At 42.4% G+C, this 14,687-nt stretch overlaps 1 protein-coding gene across 1 annotated transcript in view; it reads left to right on the plus strand.

Moving 5' to 3' along the window:
* ST5 (suppression of tumorigenicity 5) overlaps nucleotides 1-14,687 on the plus strand; it is a 98,368-nt gene that overhangs the window by 66,038 nt on the left and 17,643 nt on the right. The window contains exons 11-13 of the mRNA XM_009079444.1: nucleotides 1,811-1,888; nucleotides 5,291-5,431; nucleotides 7,980-8,128. Coding sequence (XP_009077692.1) covers nucleotides 1,811-1,888; nucleotides 5,291-5,431; nucleotides 7,980-8,128 — 368 coding nt within the window. The remainder of the gene's footprint in view (nucleotides 1-1,810; nucleotides 1,889-5,290; nucleotides 5,432-7,979; nucleotides 8,129-14,687) is intronic.

A 14,687-nucleotide genomic window follows, 5' to 3' on the forward strand; every position in this document is an offset into this window, starting at 1 on the left:
AAAATCCCACATGCTTGATATAATCACTCAGTGCCTTTAGAAAGGATTTTATACCTAATATGGACAAAAAAGGGCTCTGCTTTTTCAGAGATGTGACGTGTAGTGAGCAGGTTTGGATCCAGAAATAGACTCATCTGTATTCACTTAGCTTTGGTATTTTTTGTGGTCTTTATTATAACAGGCAGGCACCTGTTGGCTGTCCAAGTCTAGATTGCAATATTCAGATTTAAAAAGCACAGCTACCCCTCAGTTTCTCTTGATTGTCATCTCTGTGGTATGTGAATGTCAAACACACCGCAGGGAAGTTAATCACTGTATCAGCAGAGCCTAATGATGAGACAAAGATAAAAATACACTGGGCTTCTGTTATGGGTACAGAGGAGACCATCAGCTACTTTGGCTAAATGTACAAGTGGGCAGAAGCTGATAGAAACAGTGGCTGAGCTCCTCTGTCACAGTCATTATTGATGGAGATGGTACTGTCACTGCTGCACATCCATAATGTACAGATGCACAAAGAGGCTGAGTGGTGCCAAGTGATTCCATTACAGTCACGTTTCACTCCATGCAGCACAGAGGTGGCTACACAAGACACAAGGTGGTAGGCAGCTTTCTTGCCTATTGTCTCAGACCTAGCTTTCAGCTTTTTGCTGCTGGGGTTCGCTGCTGTACCTGCAGCTGCTCTGTACCATGATGGATGGAGCTTCTGGACAAGGCAGCACCAGGACTTCCTTGCATTGTATCTCGGGACTACATGTGAGTGCATCAGAAGTCAGCGAGCTGCCTTGTTGAAGTAACAGCCCTTAGAAAGCATGTGCCTGCTGATCTGGCAAAAATCAGTTGCAGCTACAGAAAACTGGAATGCTGCATTGCAGTTGATTAGAAATATAGTGGGAAACTGCTATACATGGATATCTCTGCCATCTGTGAGCACTGCACACAGGCAGACCAGCTCTGTGCTCTGAGGACTTTGCCAGTGATGGTGGTTTTTCCAAAGTGCTCAGCATTGGCCTAATTCTACTTTTTTTCAGTAAATAAGCTGAATGCAGCCAGTGGCTGTATTGTTCTTTCACACACAGTGCTGATGAGCCTTCCCGGCAGTGGTATAGGCAAGGTAGCAGAGTCCAGTATGCCAAGGGAATGCCATTTGCTTCTCTAGGAAATATCTTATGTAGGATGGTTATAGAAGATGATCTTTGCAGGGTTTTTTGGGGGAGTGGGGCTGCGGGCGGGATATGCATCGTTGTTTCGTGCCTGCCACTGTTTAAGTCATTTGAGTTTCATGTTTATCATGAGTTAATCTGAGGAAGTTAATGCAGCTTGCCTTTGTTTAGGTCTGTGAACTTGCCTTCTGTATGTTGAGCTCTCTTTGAACACCATGGAGTGAGTGGGGAACTAAAGCCATCACAACTTCCTTTAGCATTGTAGTCTCTTCTTCCAGCACATGGCCCCGGTGTGGCCCCAGTCCTAATGCTGCAGCAGGAGCAGAAGACAGAGATAGCATAGGCATGAGTTACAGTCCTGTTCAATGTGCTTTTATGGCTGCAAGCTGGAGCAATATTGAAGTACAGCTCCAAAATACTGTGATTTCCAAAGAGGATAAGCACTATTTATGCTTTTGAGTTTCCTGTCTTGCAAGGCATGATAAAGTCACAAGAAATATGATGCTTTTTGAAGAGTAGCTATTTGCTGGAGAAACAGATAGTGGAATATGTCACATGATGGTCAACTGTGTGATCAGAGAAAGAAGTGTATTTCCTCATAACTCTAAATTAATGTGTAATTTCAATCTCCTTTTTGCTGTTATCAGCCAAGTGGAAAAGGTCCACGCCTACCTGAGGTTTATTGTGTCATCAGCCGTCTGGGGTGCTTTGACTTATTTTCCAAGGTAAGAAGATACTGTTTTAATATTGCTTTTTAATTTGATTGTTTACTGAGACATATCCACAGTGCTGAACCAGTTGGGAAGAATTTCTTCCTTTGATGGGAGACAACTATTTTACAATTGCTCTTTTGGATATTCCATCCCTATTATTGGGTTCATCAAAGAATGCCTTATTATTTCTGTGACTGAGGCAGAATTTGATTCAAAAAACATCTGGGTGTCTGTATGATCTGGCTGACTGAAATTTTTTCCATTGTTTTCTACAGCCATTCTGTGCTGAGCCGTAATTCTTGGCATCCATAATTTGAAAGATGGGCCAGTACTACTCCAATACCCTGTGTAACGATGAGGTTAAGAAAAAAGATGATTTGATATACCAATTCTATATGCTTAACACTATTGACACTTTTTAAAAATCCTAGTAGGCTAGGAAAGCATGGATAATATTTTAATTGGCTAAATTTTAATTGATAATGTTTTAATTTGCCAGAGGTTTTCACTGCAGATATGGGAAATCTCACAGAACTTACACAGACATTTATTGTTCATTTATATAGGAATAAAATTGAAAAGAATATGTAAATCATTGAAGCTAATAAAAATCATAGCAATTATATTGTTCATATGATCTAATATTCATACAGAATGTTATCTTCAAAGCAGCTTTCAAGCTTTTCTAGATAGAACTTTGTTTAACACAAACCTTGTGTGAAGAACAATTGGGTTGCAATAGTTAATTGCAATTCTGCCTCTGACATCTTTTGTAAAGCTCTGAAATCAAGGGTTTATAACAGTGTCTCTTGAACGCAATATGTATCTAAACACAGATATTTGTAAGTGAAATGGAATGTATTGTTCTGGGAAGATCACAGAGCTCAGCAGACTTGTAGCACAGTTTTTATCTAAGTTTGATAGAGCAAAGGAAAACACTTAAGTATCATCTTTACAACCAAGTATCACTGCAGCTGATATATAGTCAGACTATATAGTCAGCTGGTATAAAGTCAGACAAGGAAGGTCATTGCACCAAAATTGCAAATAATCTGTGTTCCCAGTTCAGTCTGTAACTATGGGGAAAATGTCATCCAGCCAAAGTGAACCTAAGGCTGATGAGTGAGCATAACTCCACTGGCTTCAGCAGGGACTGTTCCCAAGCACTGGCCACATGCACCTTGCGTTTTTCACCTGTGCAGGGGGGAAAGCTCCTGCTCAATTCCCTATTGGGCCCTGAATGAGGCTGTAACACACTTTTCAGCTACTGGGCTTATGGAGGAGGGGCTAGGCCACAGAAGGACCCCATCCACACTGGCATCTGGCCACAGCAGTGCTGTCCTGTGGAGGGCTGGTCACTCCTGATGACATTGTGCCAGGGTGGGAACAGGGTGTTTGACAGCACCTGGGGCTAGCTCCAGTCCTGGGCTGGATTTAGCACAGATCCATAGCATGCACTCCAGGCACTGCATTTGGAAAGGGTTTGGAGGAAACAGTTGTTAAATGAAGGAGAAAGCACATGAACGTTAGCCATCCCTATTGGTTTTGAAGACAGATGTGGTGTGGATGGAGACACACATCCTTGAAAAGTTGGATAATTTCTTTTTCCAGACTAGTCAGAGGAACTTGGGCTATCCTTAGCCGATAAATCCAGACAAAGGAAAAAAGTCATGATGGTACATTTTGCTGAATTAGTCAAAACACAGAATTGTTTTCTTTACAGTAAAATGTGAGTGATAAAAGACCACAGGATATTATATCTTGGATATTATTTATCAGAAAAGCAAAAGGATTCCTCTGTTTTAAAATGTTTATAATCCAGTTTCTGATACCTGCATTATTTTAATCTTCCACAAAGCCTTTTATGCTCACTCACTGTTGTAATCCCTATTGTTAAGACAGACTTGGGAACCACAGATATCTTAACTTCCAGCTGGTTCATTTGGTCAGAGTTTCAACAGATGTTTTTGACCGTTTTATCTCTTGAGATCTCTGTTCAGCTTTTATTTGGTTTAAATGCTCCTTTTTATTTGTGTTGAGAAGGTTGTTGTGGCAGGGTTATGAAACACACAAAACCCCCAATTCCAGCAACATAAGCCATCAAATAGTGACTGCAGGAAAGGAGAAAGGTATCAGGGACATTACAACTCTGTGCTGACAGTGTGCAGGAGCACCAAGAGTTTTGTTTGTTGAGGATAGTTGTGCTGCAAATTACATCAAGAATGAAATTCATATCCTCATTTATGGTTATCTGCCACTTCTATGGTCTGGAATGCAAGTTATGTATGCAGGGACAGCTTTCCTTTAGTTAGGCTTTTACTATGTTGCAAGGAGAAAGAAGGAACTATGCACTAATGAATGCCTCTATTGGCATTTGATGTCACTAGGTATTGTTACAAGTCACCAGCTTGTGCTTAAGTATCTTTTAATGTTCTGTTTCAGTGAAAAACATTTCCAAAAGAAACAAGAGAGAACGCCTGGCTCAGACTCACTAACTCTCATATGGCCTTTTGCTCTTAAGTGGTGGTTAAAAGATCACCATTTCAGGTCAAACCACTAACTGCTTTGAAGCTGGCTTTCTCTTCTTTAGGTTTGTCATCTATATGGTCTGTCTAATGTGGGAAAACTTAGCTGTGATCTAATTTATGTTGGCCCATATGACCAAAGAGAGGAGAAAATAATAGTCTTTCCTATCTATAAGAAGTCCCATCTGCTTATTTCAAAACTAGATTGCCTGCTCTGCATCATCTCAAACAGAAAATTCCCATAATGCTGGCACCCAGTGTAAACAGCTGGGCATGCTTCACAAGGCTGCTCATGGCTCTCCAGCTCACCACAGGCTTCAATGTGATTGCTGCTGCCACTGCCGGGACCCTGTCAAGAGCTTATTCCTGGTGGACCTCTATCATAGCATGGCAGCATTGCATTTCTTGCTGCTCTGGCTTTTTCCTGATCTCTCAGTTGAAACAGAAGAGATTCCCAGGGCAGAAGAAAGTGTTTCTCCTTAATTCAAGGGGTACCACTGAGATGTGATGCTGACCTGGCCTGTGATCATGAGATTTGTCTTCATCTTTCTCTCCTTCAGCTCATCCTGTTGTTCAGGCAAAATCACAACAATATAGATCCCTTTTGTCATGCTGAGTCTTCTTTATCCTTTCCAGATTTGTTAATTCTTCCCTGCCTCTGTGTTAACTGCATTTACAAACAGGCTCCATTTTGTCGCCAGAAAACACATAATTTTTAGAGTATGATCCAATCCTATGGTTTTGACAGGAATGAAGAAATGCATGGCAGAGGAGAACGAAACTTAGATCTGCTATGTTTAGGTACATGTGGGTCAAAAGATGCTTCAAAAATGTGTGTGGTGCTGATATGTTCTGTCTTCTTCTCTCTTGTGCCTTACTAATGGACCAGATCCTGGATGAGGTTGAAAGGAGAAGGGGAATATCTGCTGCCCTGGTTTATCCGTTTATGAGAAGTCTGATGGAATCTCCTTTTCCTGCACCTGGAAAGACAATTAAAGTCAAAACATTTCTGCCTGGAGCTGGAAATGAGGTAAAAAGCAATTACAAACATTAAAAGTCAAAGCCTTCCCCTTTACCACTCCCATATCAAACAGCGAAAGAAAACCAGGAGGAGACATACAGATACTGCAAGGATAGGAGATGGCATACCCTCAAAAGCAGTGCAGGAACTGCACCAGTGTTGATATGCAAATGCTAGTTCCCATTAGTGATTATAAGCCAATTTATTGTTTATAAATTGTTCATTTATTGTTTTATGTTTATCAGTAAATTGCAACACAAATGTCCCAGTATGCCTGGCCTAGTGCAGTTCACAGACTACAGCATTGCTGGGCTTCATCACAGTGATAACAGGCAAGTGTGAGTTTCCCATGCTGTCTGTACTTGAGCAGTTCAACAGCTGGTTGTCATTTCAAACCTCATTACTGCAGGAGAAAAAGAAATACCCTTTATGGTTATTTTGCACTCCTTAGGGTTAGCTTTATATGCTATTATTATTTTTACATTGAATCATATTTTCTCTAAATGTAATGCCACTGACTGCAATGGAGTGGGCCTGGAATGTCAGCTGGCATGAAATGCACAGAGTTCCTTGTATAAGTGTCTTGCAAGGCATGTTAAAGTCACAAGCATTGTCTTCTGGAGAAGCAACGGAAAAACTGAAAGACTGATAGGCATAACAGTGGAAAGATCTGATAATGCTTTTTTGATGTGAATATATCTGGGAAGCATGGATCTCTAACTTCTCTATCCTCTGCTCAAGCTTCTGAACTTTCCCAGAGAAAAACATTGAGATAAGTCCAAACAAACAAACAGCTCTCTCTTCTGGCTGAGCTTTGCTCTCTTGTTATGCTAGTACAAACTCCTTATTTAAGTGGAATGCACTGGCTTAATTAGGAACAGAATCTTGTCCTTCCACTGTGGCTCCTCTTGCCTAAACAAAGATGATGATTAATTGGGAAGTAGATAGTATATTTCTTTGTGATGAGCAGACTGGAGCAGAAGGCTTTGCCAGGCAACAGAAAACATCCATGGTATTTATAAAAGTTGCTGTAACTTGCATTGCATCTTACCCCGCAGCAAGATTTTAGTGTTCAAAGTTTTCCAGTAAAATCAGCTTGGTACATAAATTTGATTTGAGCTTGCAACCCCAGTGCCAAGGAATGGAAGTGGACACCTTCATTAATTATGAGGAAGAAGTAGGCAGGCAGCATTTCCTGAGGAAGTGTTCCTGGTGCACCATCAGTCTGCAATTTCTTTCTTACCACTGTCTGGGGCCATAGCTGAGTGACAGGTGTCTAATACTCTGGCATCATAATGTTTCTGTATTTCAGGCTTAAAAATACCAAATCTGGACCCAAATACTGTTCTAACAGTGACTATTTTTTACAGTCCTGTGTTACTAATCACAAGCAATATTACAACTAAACTGATATGAACTTGTTTAGTTTTCAGTATCCTGTGATCTTGATCATATCCTTAAAACAGTGTATTTTTTAGGAATTTTGTAAGGGCTAATCCAGTGCCAAGCTGATACACTATGCTTGGGAAATAGGGTGTCATGTGCATGAAAACATAAAAGGGGTCTAAAGCAACAAAGTGACAGTGATTTTTGGACATATGGAAAGGAGATGTACATATGTTCCTGTTAATATGTCTTGAGAGATTTCAACACAGCTTCAAGTTGGCAAACTTCTTCCCTTTCCCTTCTGTTTCCTCAAATTCCTCAATAGTCCATCATTTGCTGTCTTACACTTCATATTTTTCTACTTCTGTTACTTTCTTCTTCATGTTTTTTTTCCCTCCTTTTTCTGTCCTCTGCCTTCAAGTTCCACATCTGAGCATGTCAATTGCAGAGTGAAAGGAAGATATAATAAAGGAATCAAGCAAAAGGCATTTGGGAAAAGGAAGGAGAGGGCCTGAGGTCATGGATGAAGTATGAAAATTAGACTTTACAGGGATGTCACAAGTCACCATCTAAGACCGTGTCCTGACTCCCCAGTTAAGTATATATATGTACATATCTTTATATGAAAAGGAAAAGGTTTTAAGTATTATCTAGTGAATTATGCATCATAGAAGATGGAAATGAAGTAAATTGGGTTTAAATTCTGCCTGGCCTTTTTAGTTCAGTTCCTGGTTCCTATCTAGAAGTTAATATGAATTGCTAGCCAAGCTTAGAACCAAATTTATCTTGTCTTTATGACTGTTTTAACCCTGTAAGCTTCTAGCTCTAATGTTTCCAGTTGTTCCTTGCTTCATACTGTTGACTCAGCCAAGCTCTACATGTCTGACAGTGTTTACAAGGGAGAATTATGCTTCCCACAGAAATGATGGCAGACTTAATGCACACAACTGTATTCTGGGAAGAAGAATGACTTGATAGTGAATTGTGCAATAAGCCATTTCTCTGGAGTGCTGTGTCTCCAGCCTCAGTTTGCAAAAGGGGGCTGGGTTCTTTCTCTGTGTCCCCTCAACAGGAAAGCATGTGCTGGAGGGCCTGGGCTGGAGTGCTGGATGCCCCTGGTGCTGTCAGCTCTGACTAGTGATGCTAACTGATGTTTGTTGGATGTGTTCAGGTCATTGAGCTGCGGAGGCCCATGGACTCACGCCTGGAACACGTGGACTTTGAATGCCTTTTCAAGTGCCTCAGCATTCGTCAGATCATCCGGATCTTCGCTTCCCTCCTCTTGGAGCGGCGTGTGATTTTTGTAGCAGATAAGCTCAGGTAAGTGGCAGAGGGATCTGAGCCACACGTTCAGGTCAGTACTATCTCTGGGTACAGAAAGCTGTATGAAACATACAGAATGGTTGTCAGATGTAGGGTCCTCTTGCTGTAGGATTTAAATGTCTTTTTACATCAATGGAAGTTACTTGCATCAGGTGGGACACATATTTGCTAGTGGTCACTAGCTACAAGCTGTTTGTTCTGTCTTACTCTCCTGTCTGTAAAATGGCAATACTAATTCTCACCTGCTTCATAGTCAGCAAGTGTTTGCACAGCATTTTAAAGCAGTGTACTCATGAACAGTAGCAAACGTCGCCATGCGGTGCAGCCAGGCAGGGAAGTGAGGTGCTCAGAGTTCCCCTGGGTGGCTCCATGCAGTATGGAGAGTTTATAATGGGGCTAGGTTTCAAATTCTGCACTACCAAACCCATCCAGTGGGAGTGTTAAAATGCTATCACGGTCCATCCCAGCTCGTGAGGATATTTTTCCTGGTGCTCACATTGCCTGAAAACATCTCCTTTTCGAAGCTCCATCTTGGACTCCTTGCTAGAGCCTTTCAACATACCTCTTGCTTCCCTGCCCTTTGATTGCAATCTCCCATCTTGGTTCCTCTGAAACATGAACTCACCCCAAGGTGTAAGGAGTGAGAGCAACAGGTCACAACTCACCATGGCCTTTCCCAAGGAAATTGGAACTCTGTTTAGCCTGCACCCCTGGGCCACCGCAAAGAAACATCCCATTTTTTTGGATGCTTGTGTAATACATGTAGAAAAGCGTGGACATTGTAAAGAAGATACTCTTTGCCATGGCACAATAAATAATAAAAGATGGCAAATAAAAATGAAGACTAATACATTAGACTTGGGAACATCCAGCATCTTTTAAAAAGACACAGAAGACTGTATGGGTGGTTAAAAACACAGATGGATCTACCCAAACAAATTCTGTTAAACACTTTATCAGTCTCGACCTTCTCTGAATGACTGCCAGAAATAATAGCTGCGCTTAGTGGCCGCCAGTGTATATAATAGCAAAAATACTTTGCATAGTAAAAGCTTTACAATCTTTAGGGGAGAATTTCTTAAAGCTGCAGACCCTTCTCAGGTTATAAAGTTACTTCCTTAGCAGTCTTTTCTGTTGTCTAGAACAATAGGAACATTTTATTTTACCCCTGCCCTTGTCAGTAACCCTTAGTTTGATTGAAATCCATTTAGGGTGGGTTTCTGCAGTAGATATATGTGAGTCACACTATGAATACTGGGGCAAGTGGCTTTAAAAAATATTGCTGGTGTGTTCCTTCTGACTCTTCTTCTATGGCATGCTTAATTACATAATTCTGCCTGTTTCTATTTTATTGCTCATTTAGCAGAATTAGTGGCACCCACAAGTCTGACTGTAACTCAGAATGACACAGGTCTGTGTTCCCTCAAATGGCACAGTGATTTGAGTGGAAAATCACAGAAATGGTACAGCAAGAGTGAGGGCTGTGCTGTGCTGCTGGCAGCTGTTGCTCTGCTTCAGAGTTCCCAGGTGCTCCTTTGTGACATTGTCCTGCCACAAGCCTTGTTCTGTGGACCATGGGGCACAGTACTGTGAGGATGGCTTGCTGCAGGAGATATCCTCAGCTGTGAGGGCTGGGATGGACAGCAGCCATTCCCTGGAGCATTTTCGTGGGACAGCTGGCCCAGCCAATGGCATATAATGCCTCTGGGCACTGTGTAGAGAAAAGAAGCAACAATCAAACGTTGGACTGGGGGTGATCATGTTGCCAATGCTGAGGGCTCAGCATTAGCACCCAGGACTTCATCAGGCAGCCAGGGTTTTATACACATTGCAGCCCTGGCTGAAAGTTAACAGCTCAGGCTGCAATTATCTTTCTCTTGATAGCTGCCTAGTCCTACAGAACTTGGAGCAGGGGATAACAGAATCCTGCTGACAGGCAACTTGCTGCTCACTCTTTTGACACACAGGAATAGGGCACCAGGATCAACAGGAACCAGAAATTTAAAAGATCCCTTTTGGCTAACACATATCCAAACATTGTGCTCTCCTGCAAAGCTGTTCTCCAGTGAATTGTTTCTGTATGAGAAAGTGCCACCAGGGTAGGGGCCATTAGCATATACTTTGAGAGAGGTGAGGATTCAGATAGATCCAAGAGGCGTAAGAGGTTTTGCGGTTGCTCCTGTAAGAAGGGACAGAACCTTTCTTACAAAAAGGTTTATATTCATATACCTTACTATATCCATATATACCCTTTACTGTATACATATACTTCGTTCTGTTTAATAAGAGGATGACAACATCTGATGTGGTAGATAAGGTCCTTGATTAAGACTTGTGAATACTGAGCTATCTTCTGAATCCTCTGACCTACTGAGTGACACATGCTGGAAAGGTAGCACTTTCTTATCTTTTGTCTAGTCTGTTTGGGATCCTAAACACTCCAGGATGAAGACTGCTTCCTGCTCTGTGTGCACACAGCTCTACTTTATGCACTGTGGTCACTCTCAGCATGGGGATCTAGGAGGTACTGTAAAATAGAAACTAATAATGAGTCACAGAATCACAGAATCAGTCAGGTTGGAAGGGATCACAATGGGTCATCTAGTCCAACCCCCCTTCTCAATCAGCACATGGCACAGGATTGTGTCCAGATGGTTATTGAATAACTTCAGTGAGGAAGAATCCACAACCTCTCTGGGCAACCTGTTCCAGGGCTCAGTGACTGCACAGGAAAGAAATTCTTCCTCATATTGAAGTGGAACTTCCTGTGCATCAGTTTCTGCCCATTGCTTCTTGTTTTATTGGTTTCCACCACTGGCTCCATCTTCTTGGTTCATATACTTGTATTCATTACTGGCTCATGGATAGGCTGTTGTCTACCAGGACCCCCGGGTCCTTGCCCGCAGAGCCAGGTTGTTGTTTACTAGGACCCCCGGGTCCTTGCCCGCAGAGCTGCTCTCCAGCAGGTCAGTGCCCAACCTGTACTGGTTGCCTGGAGCTCCTATCTGTGTTCCCAGTGTTTTGCCTCTTCATCCCAACTCTGAAAGAGTCCCAAGAGTGCCAGCTGCAAAAGGAACACTGCTCCAGTGCAGTCCTCTGGGTTTGAAAGGCAGCAGATGCAAAACCAATGGGTTCTGGGGCTCAGGAGCATCAATGTTGCTGCAGACGCAGAGGTAGCAACAGAAAATAAATAGAAAGCAAACATCGGAAGAAAATATTTCTCTGCTTGTTTTAGTTTTATGTTGGAGAAACAAATTTGTGGACATGTTTGCTGAGGAGGTGATGTATCCATGTGTATGAGAAGTCTTCTTGCCTTTCCCCCTGAATGTTTAGAGAGGGGGGAAAGGAAGGACCTGGACATATCAGTGTCCTTTTGTTATAACCCCATTTTTTAATAAATAAAAATCACTTTTGCTGTAATCCACTATATTGTGAAGGACTCTGAGGATATTTTGCTTACATTTCACATGTGGGCCCAGTCCAATGCCAGCTGGAGTCAGTGGGAGTGTTTAGATGAGGCTTGTCTTTTGCTATGGATCTAAATCCTACAATATTCCTCTCAGTGGCCTTTCTAAAGCTTTCGGTGCTGTGAAAGGCTTCACTAGATCTTCTGCTCTTGTAAAAGACCAAATAACTTTTCATTGTTGTGAACTTTGTTTTTATATGAGATATTTCAGCTATCTCTCAGTGAGGCAGGAGCATGGGCCTCAAGTAAAAACATCTCTGTTGACAGCAATGGGTTTTATGCTCCTAAACCATATGGATGACTAGCAAATGTACCCCAAGGTGAAGGCAGAACAGGCATTTCTCTAAGTGGCAGTGCCAGCTCAGGAAGTGCCCCCTCCTGCTCCCTATGTTTGCTTCTGGCCTGTGCCACACTGTCCCTCACCCAGGAGGCTGTGCCTGCCCAGCTGTAGTAGGAAATACTCATTTTGCAAAGTTTCTCCAAACTATATGGGCTCCCTTGGCCAGGTCACACCAGGAGCTCCTGTACTTGAACAGAGGCAGAGCCAGGTGCTAGGTTTGGGCTGTGCAGGAGCATTGGGATGGACACACATGAGGGTGGTGTTGCCACTGAAAGGTTTCTGTCATGCACCATCCTTAAGTGTGAGCTGGCTGAATTGACAGCATCTCATGAGATGATGGAAATCTGTGAATAAACCCACAAGTCTATGGGTTTATCAACAAACACACAAACCCTTGCACACACCTACCTGTATGCAAGAGAAACCTGAGCGAATGAGGCTGAGACAATGTTAGATGATTTAAAATTTAAAAAGGACATTGAGGCACTGGAGCGTGTCCAACCAAGGGCAATGAGGCTCAGAAAACATCTAGAACATATGAGGAAGGGCTGAGGGATTTGGGTGTTTTTAACCTTGAGAAGAGGCTCGGGGGTGACCTCATGGCTCTCTACAACTACCTGACAGAAGGTTGTAGAGATATGGGGGATGGTCTCTCCTGCCATGGCTACAGGGAGAGGACTGGAGGGAATGGCCATAAGCTGAGATAGGGCAGAGTCAGATTAGATGTTAGGAAAAATGTTTTTCCTGTGAGGGTGTTCAGGCACTGGAATATTGCCCAGGGAGGTGGTGAAGTCACCATCCCTGGAATTGTTTAAGAGGTGTCTGGATCTGATGCTGAAGGATATGGTTTAGGGGTTCCAGCAGAATGGCAGGTCAATGGTCAGACTCAATGATCTTAGAGGTCTCCTCCAACCTTGATGATTCTATGATTCTATGACAGTGAACTCCAGTGCAGATTAATATTCTGTACATCAGTGTTTTCCTCCCACAGGGATGACCACAGATGACTTTGTTTTATCAATGAGAGTTTTTTCCCCTCCATGTTTTTCTGCTCTTCTGCCAGCACCCATCCCCTGGACCAGCATGGACCAACAGTCTGTCACTTGGGGTGCTGCAGCTCCATGAAACCCCCCTCTGCAGCATTTGCCCCATGAACTCAAGAGGTGCTATTGCAAGCAGAAACTGGGCACATATGAGGAGGAAGACTTGATCCTGTAAAGGATAAAAACCTCCCTAGCCTTCCCCAAATTATTTTGGACTGCCAGGAGGAAGCTCTCTTCCAGCAAAACTGTAGAAAGGCCAGGCCGATCCCAGACCTGACCAAAGGTTATGGGCTGCTGACAGAAACACTGACTAATGCAGGACAGAGCATAAATATGTAAATACTGAGGGAAGTCATCCTTCAGGCATGTTTCTGTGAACTTTGTGGAGGAATGGGGGAGCAAAATTTCCTTGTATTCAAGGGCAAAGGCTTTCAGAACAAACAACAGCAGTTCCCTAATCTCACAGACAGACACATGTTTGGGCTGTGTTACACCCAGGAGAGTGTTGACACTTTCCTCATATTTGAATCTGCTGGTTTGGGAGTTGTGAGGCCACAATAGAAACTAGCAGCACAGCTGAGAGGTAGCCTGGTCCCCATCTCTCAGTGCCTACCTAGAAAGACTATTAGGGTTCCTTTAATCTAGTAGCCAAAATCATAGAATGATCTTGTAGCTCAAGTTAAAATATGCAAATTTAAATAGGAGAGAAGTGGCAATGTCTTAGCAGTAATTATTACTCCTCAGTCTGGTAGCAAGGTCAGGTGGAAAAGCAAGAGTAGCTAAACATTTGAGTAGTGCAAGCTAAAGTGCAAGCTCATGCCCTATTTCCTTACTGTTAGTTTTTTATTAACAAAAGTTAGGATATAATTCTTACAAACTAATCATGGCAATGAAAGGTCTGACCAGCCTCACTTACTGCTTGGGAATGCTCCTTTCCAGTAGTCTGTAATATTCTAACACTTGTAAAATCTGCCAGCCTGCAGTTTACAAGATAAAAACACGTGTATTAGTACAGAGATAGGAAGTGTGCTTAGCAAACAGACATAAGCTTTAGCCATTAATAAAGATTTCTCATACTTTCCCTTGTCACAAAAACTTCCACACAAAAAGGTGAGAGAAATCTGACAACAAACACATGCCAGAAACCAGATCGTGAGGAAAAATTTACTGTTGCTGCTCTCTAACTGGTTTGTATCATTTGCAAGCACAGACTATAGGGTCTTAGTAGTTTGTCAGTTATCAACTGTGCGTTGTAAAAGGAGATGTTTAGAGATGCAAACTATTGTACCTGTGGAATGTGCAATAGTTCCCAGGTCTTATGTCTAAGTCCAGGAGGAATATGAATGGCTGACATTTCTTCTGGTATCTTTTTATTGAAAGATCTTGAAGTGCCTTCTGAATACTGTCAGGATTATTGTGCCTGTCTGGTCTGGTACGCAGAACAGAGAATTTATTCTACTCATTTCTGCAGTGGAAGGACTGAGTCCTTGTATAGTTATCCAATATGTTATGTTAATATTATATCTAATGTAATATTATCCAATAATCATGCCTAGTAGACAGAATTTATTCTACGGCAAAAATATCAATTTCTCATGTAAGTAACTAGAGAGTTTCCATTTCCTCCAGGGAGAGCCATATCAACCCCCACTGAGGAGTGGTTTAGACTCTGCAGATCATCCCTGCTTCACCTGAAGGACAACAGCT

The sequence above is a fragment of the Acanthisitta chloris genome, unplaced genomic scaffold (assembly GCF_000695815.1).
Source record: "Acanthisitta chloris isolate BGI_N310 unplaced genomic scaffold, ASM69581v1 scaffold280, whole genome shotgun sequence".
NCBI lineage: Eukaryota > Metazoa > Chordata > Aves > Passeriformes > Acanthisittidae > Acanthisitta > Acanthisitta chloris.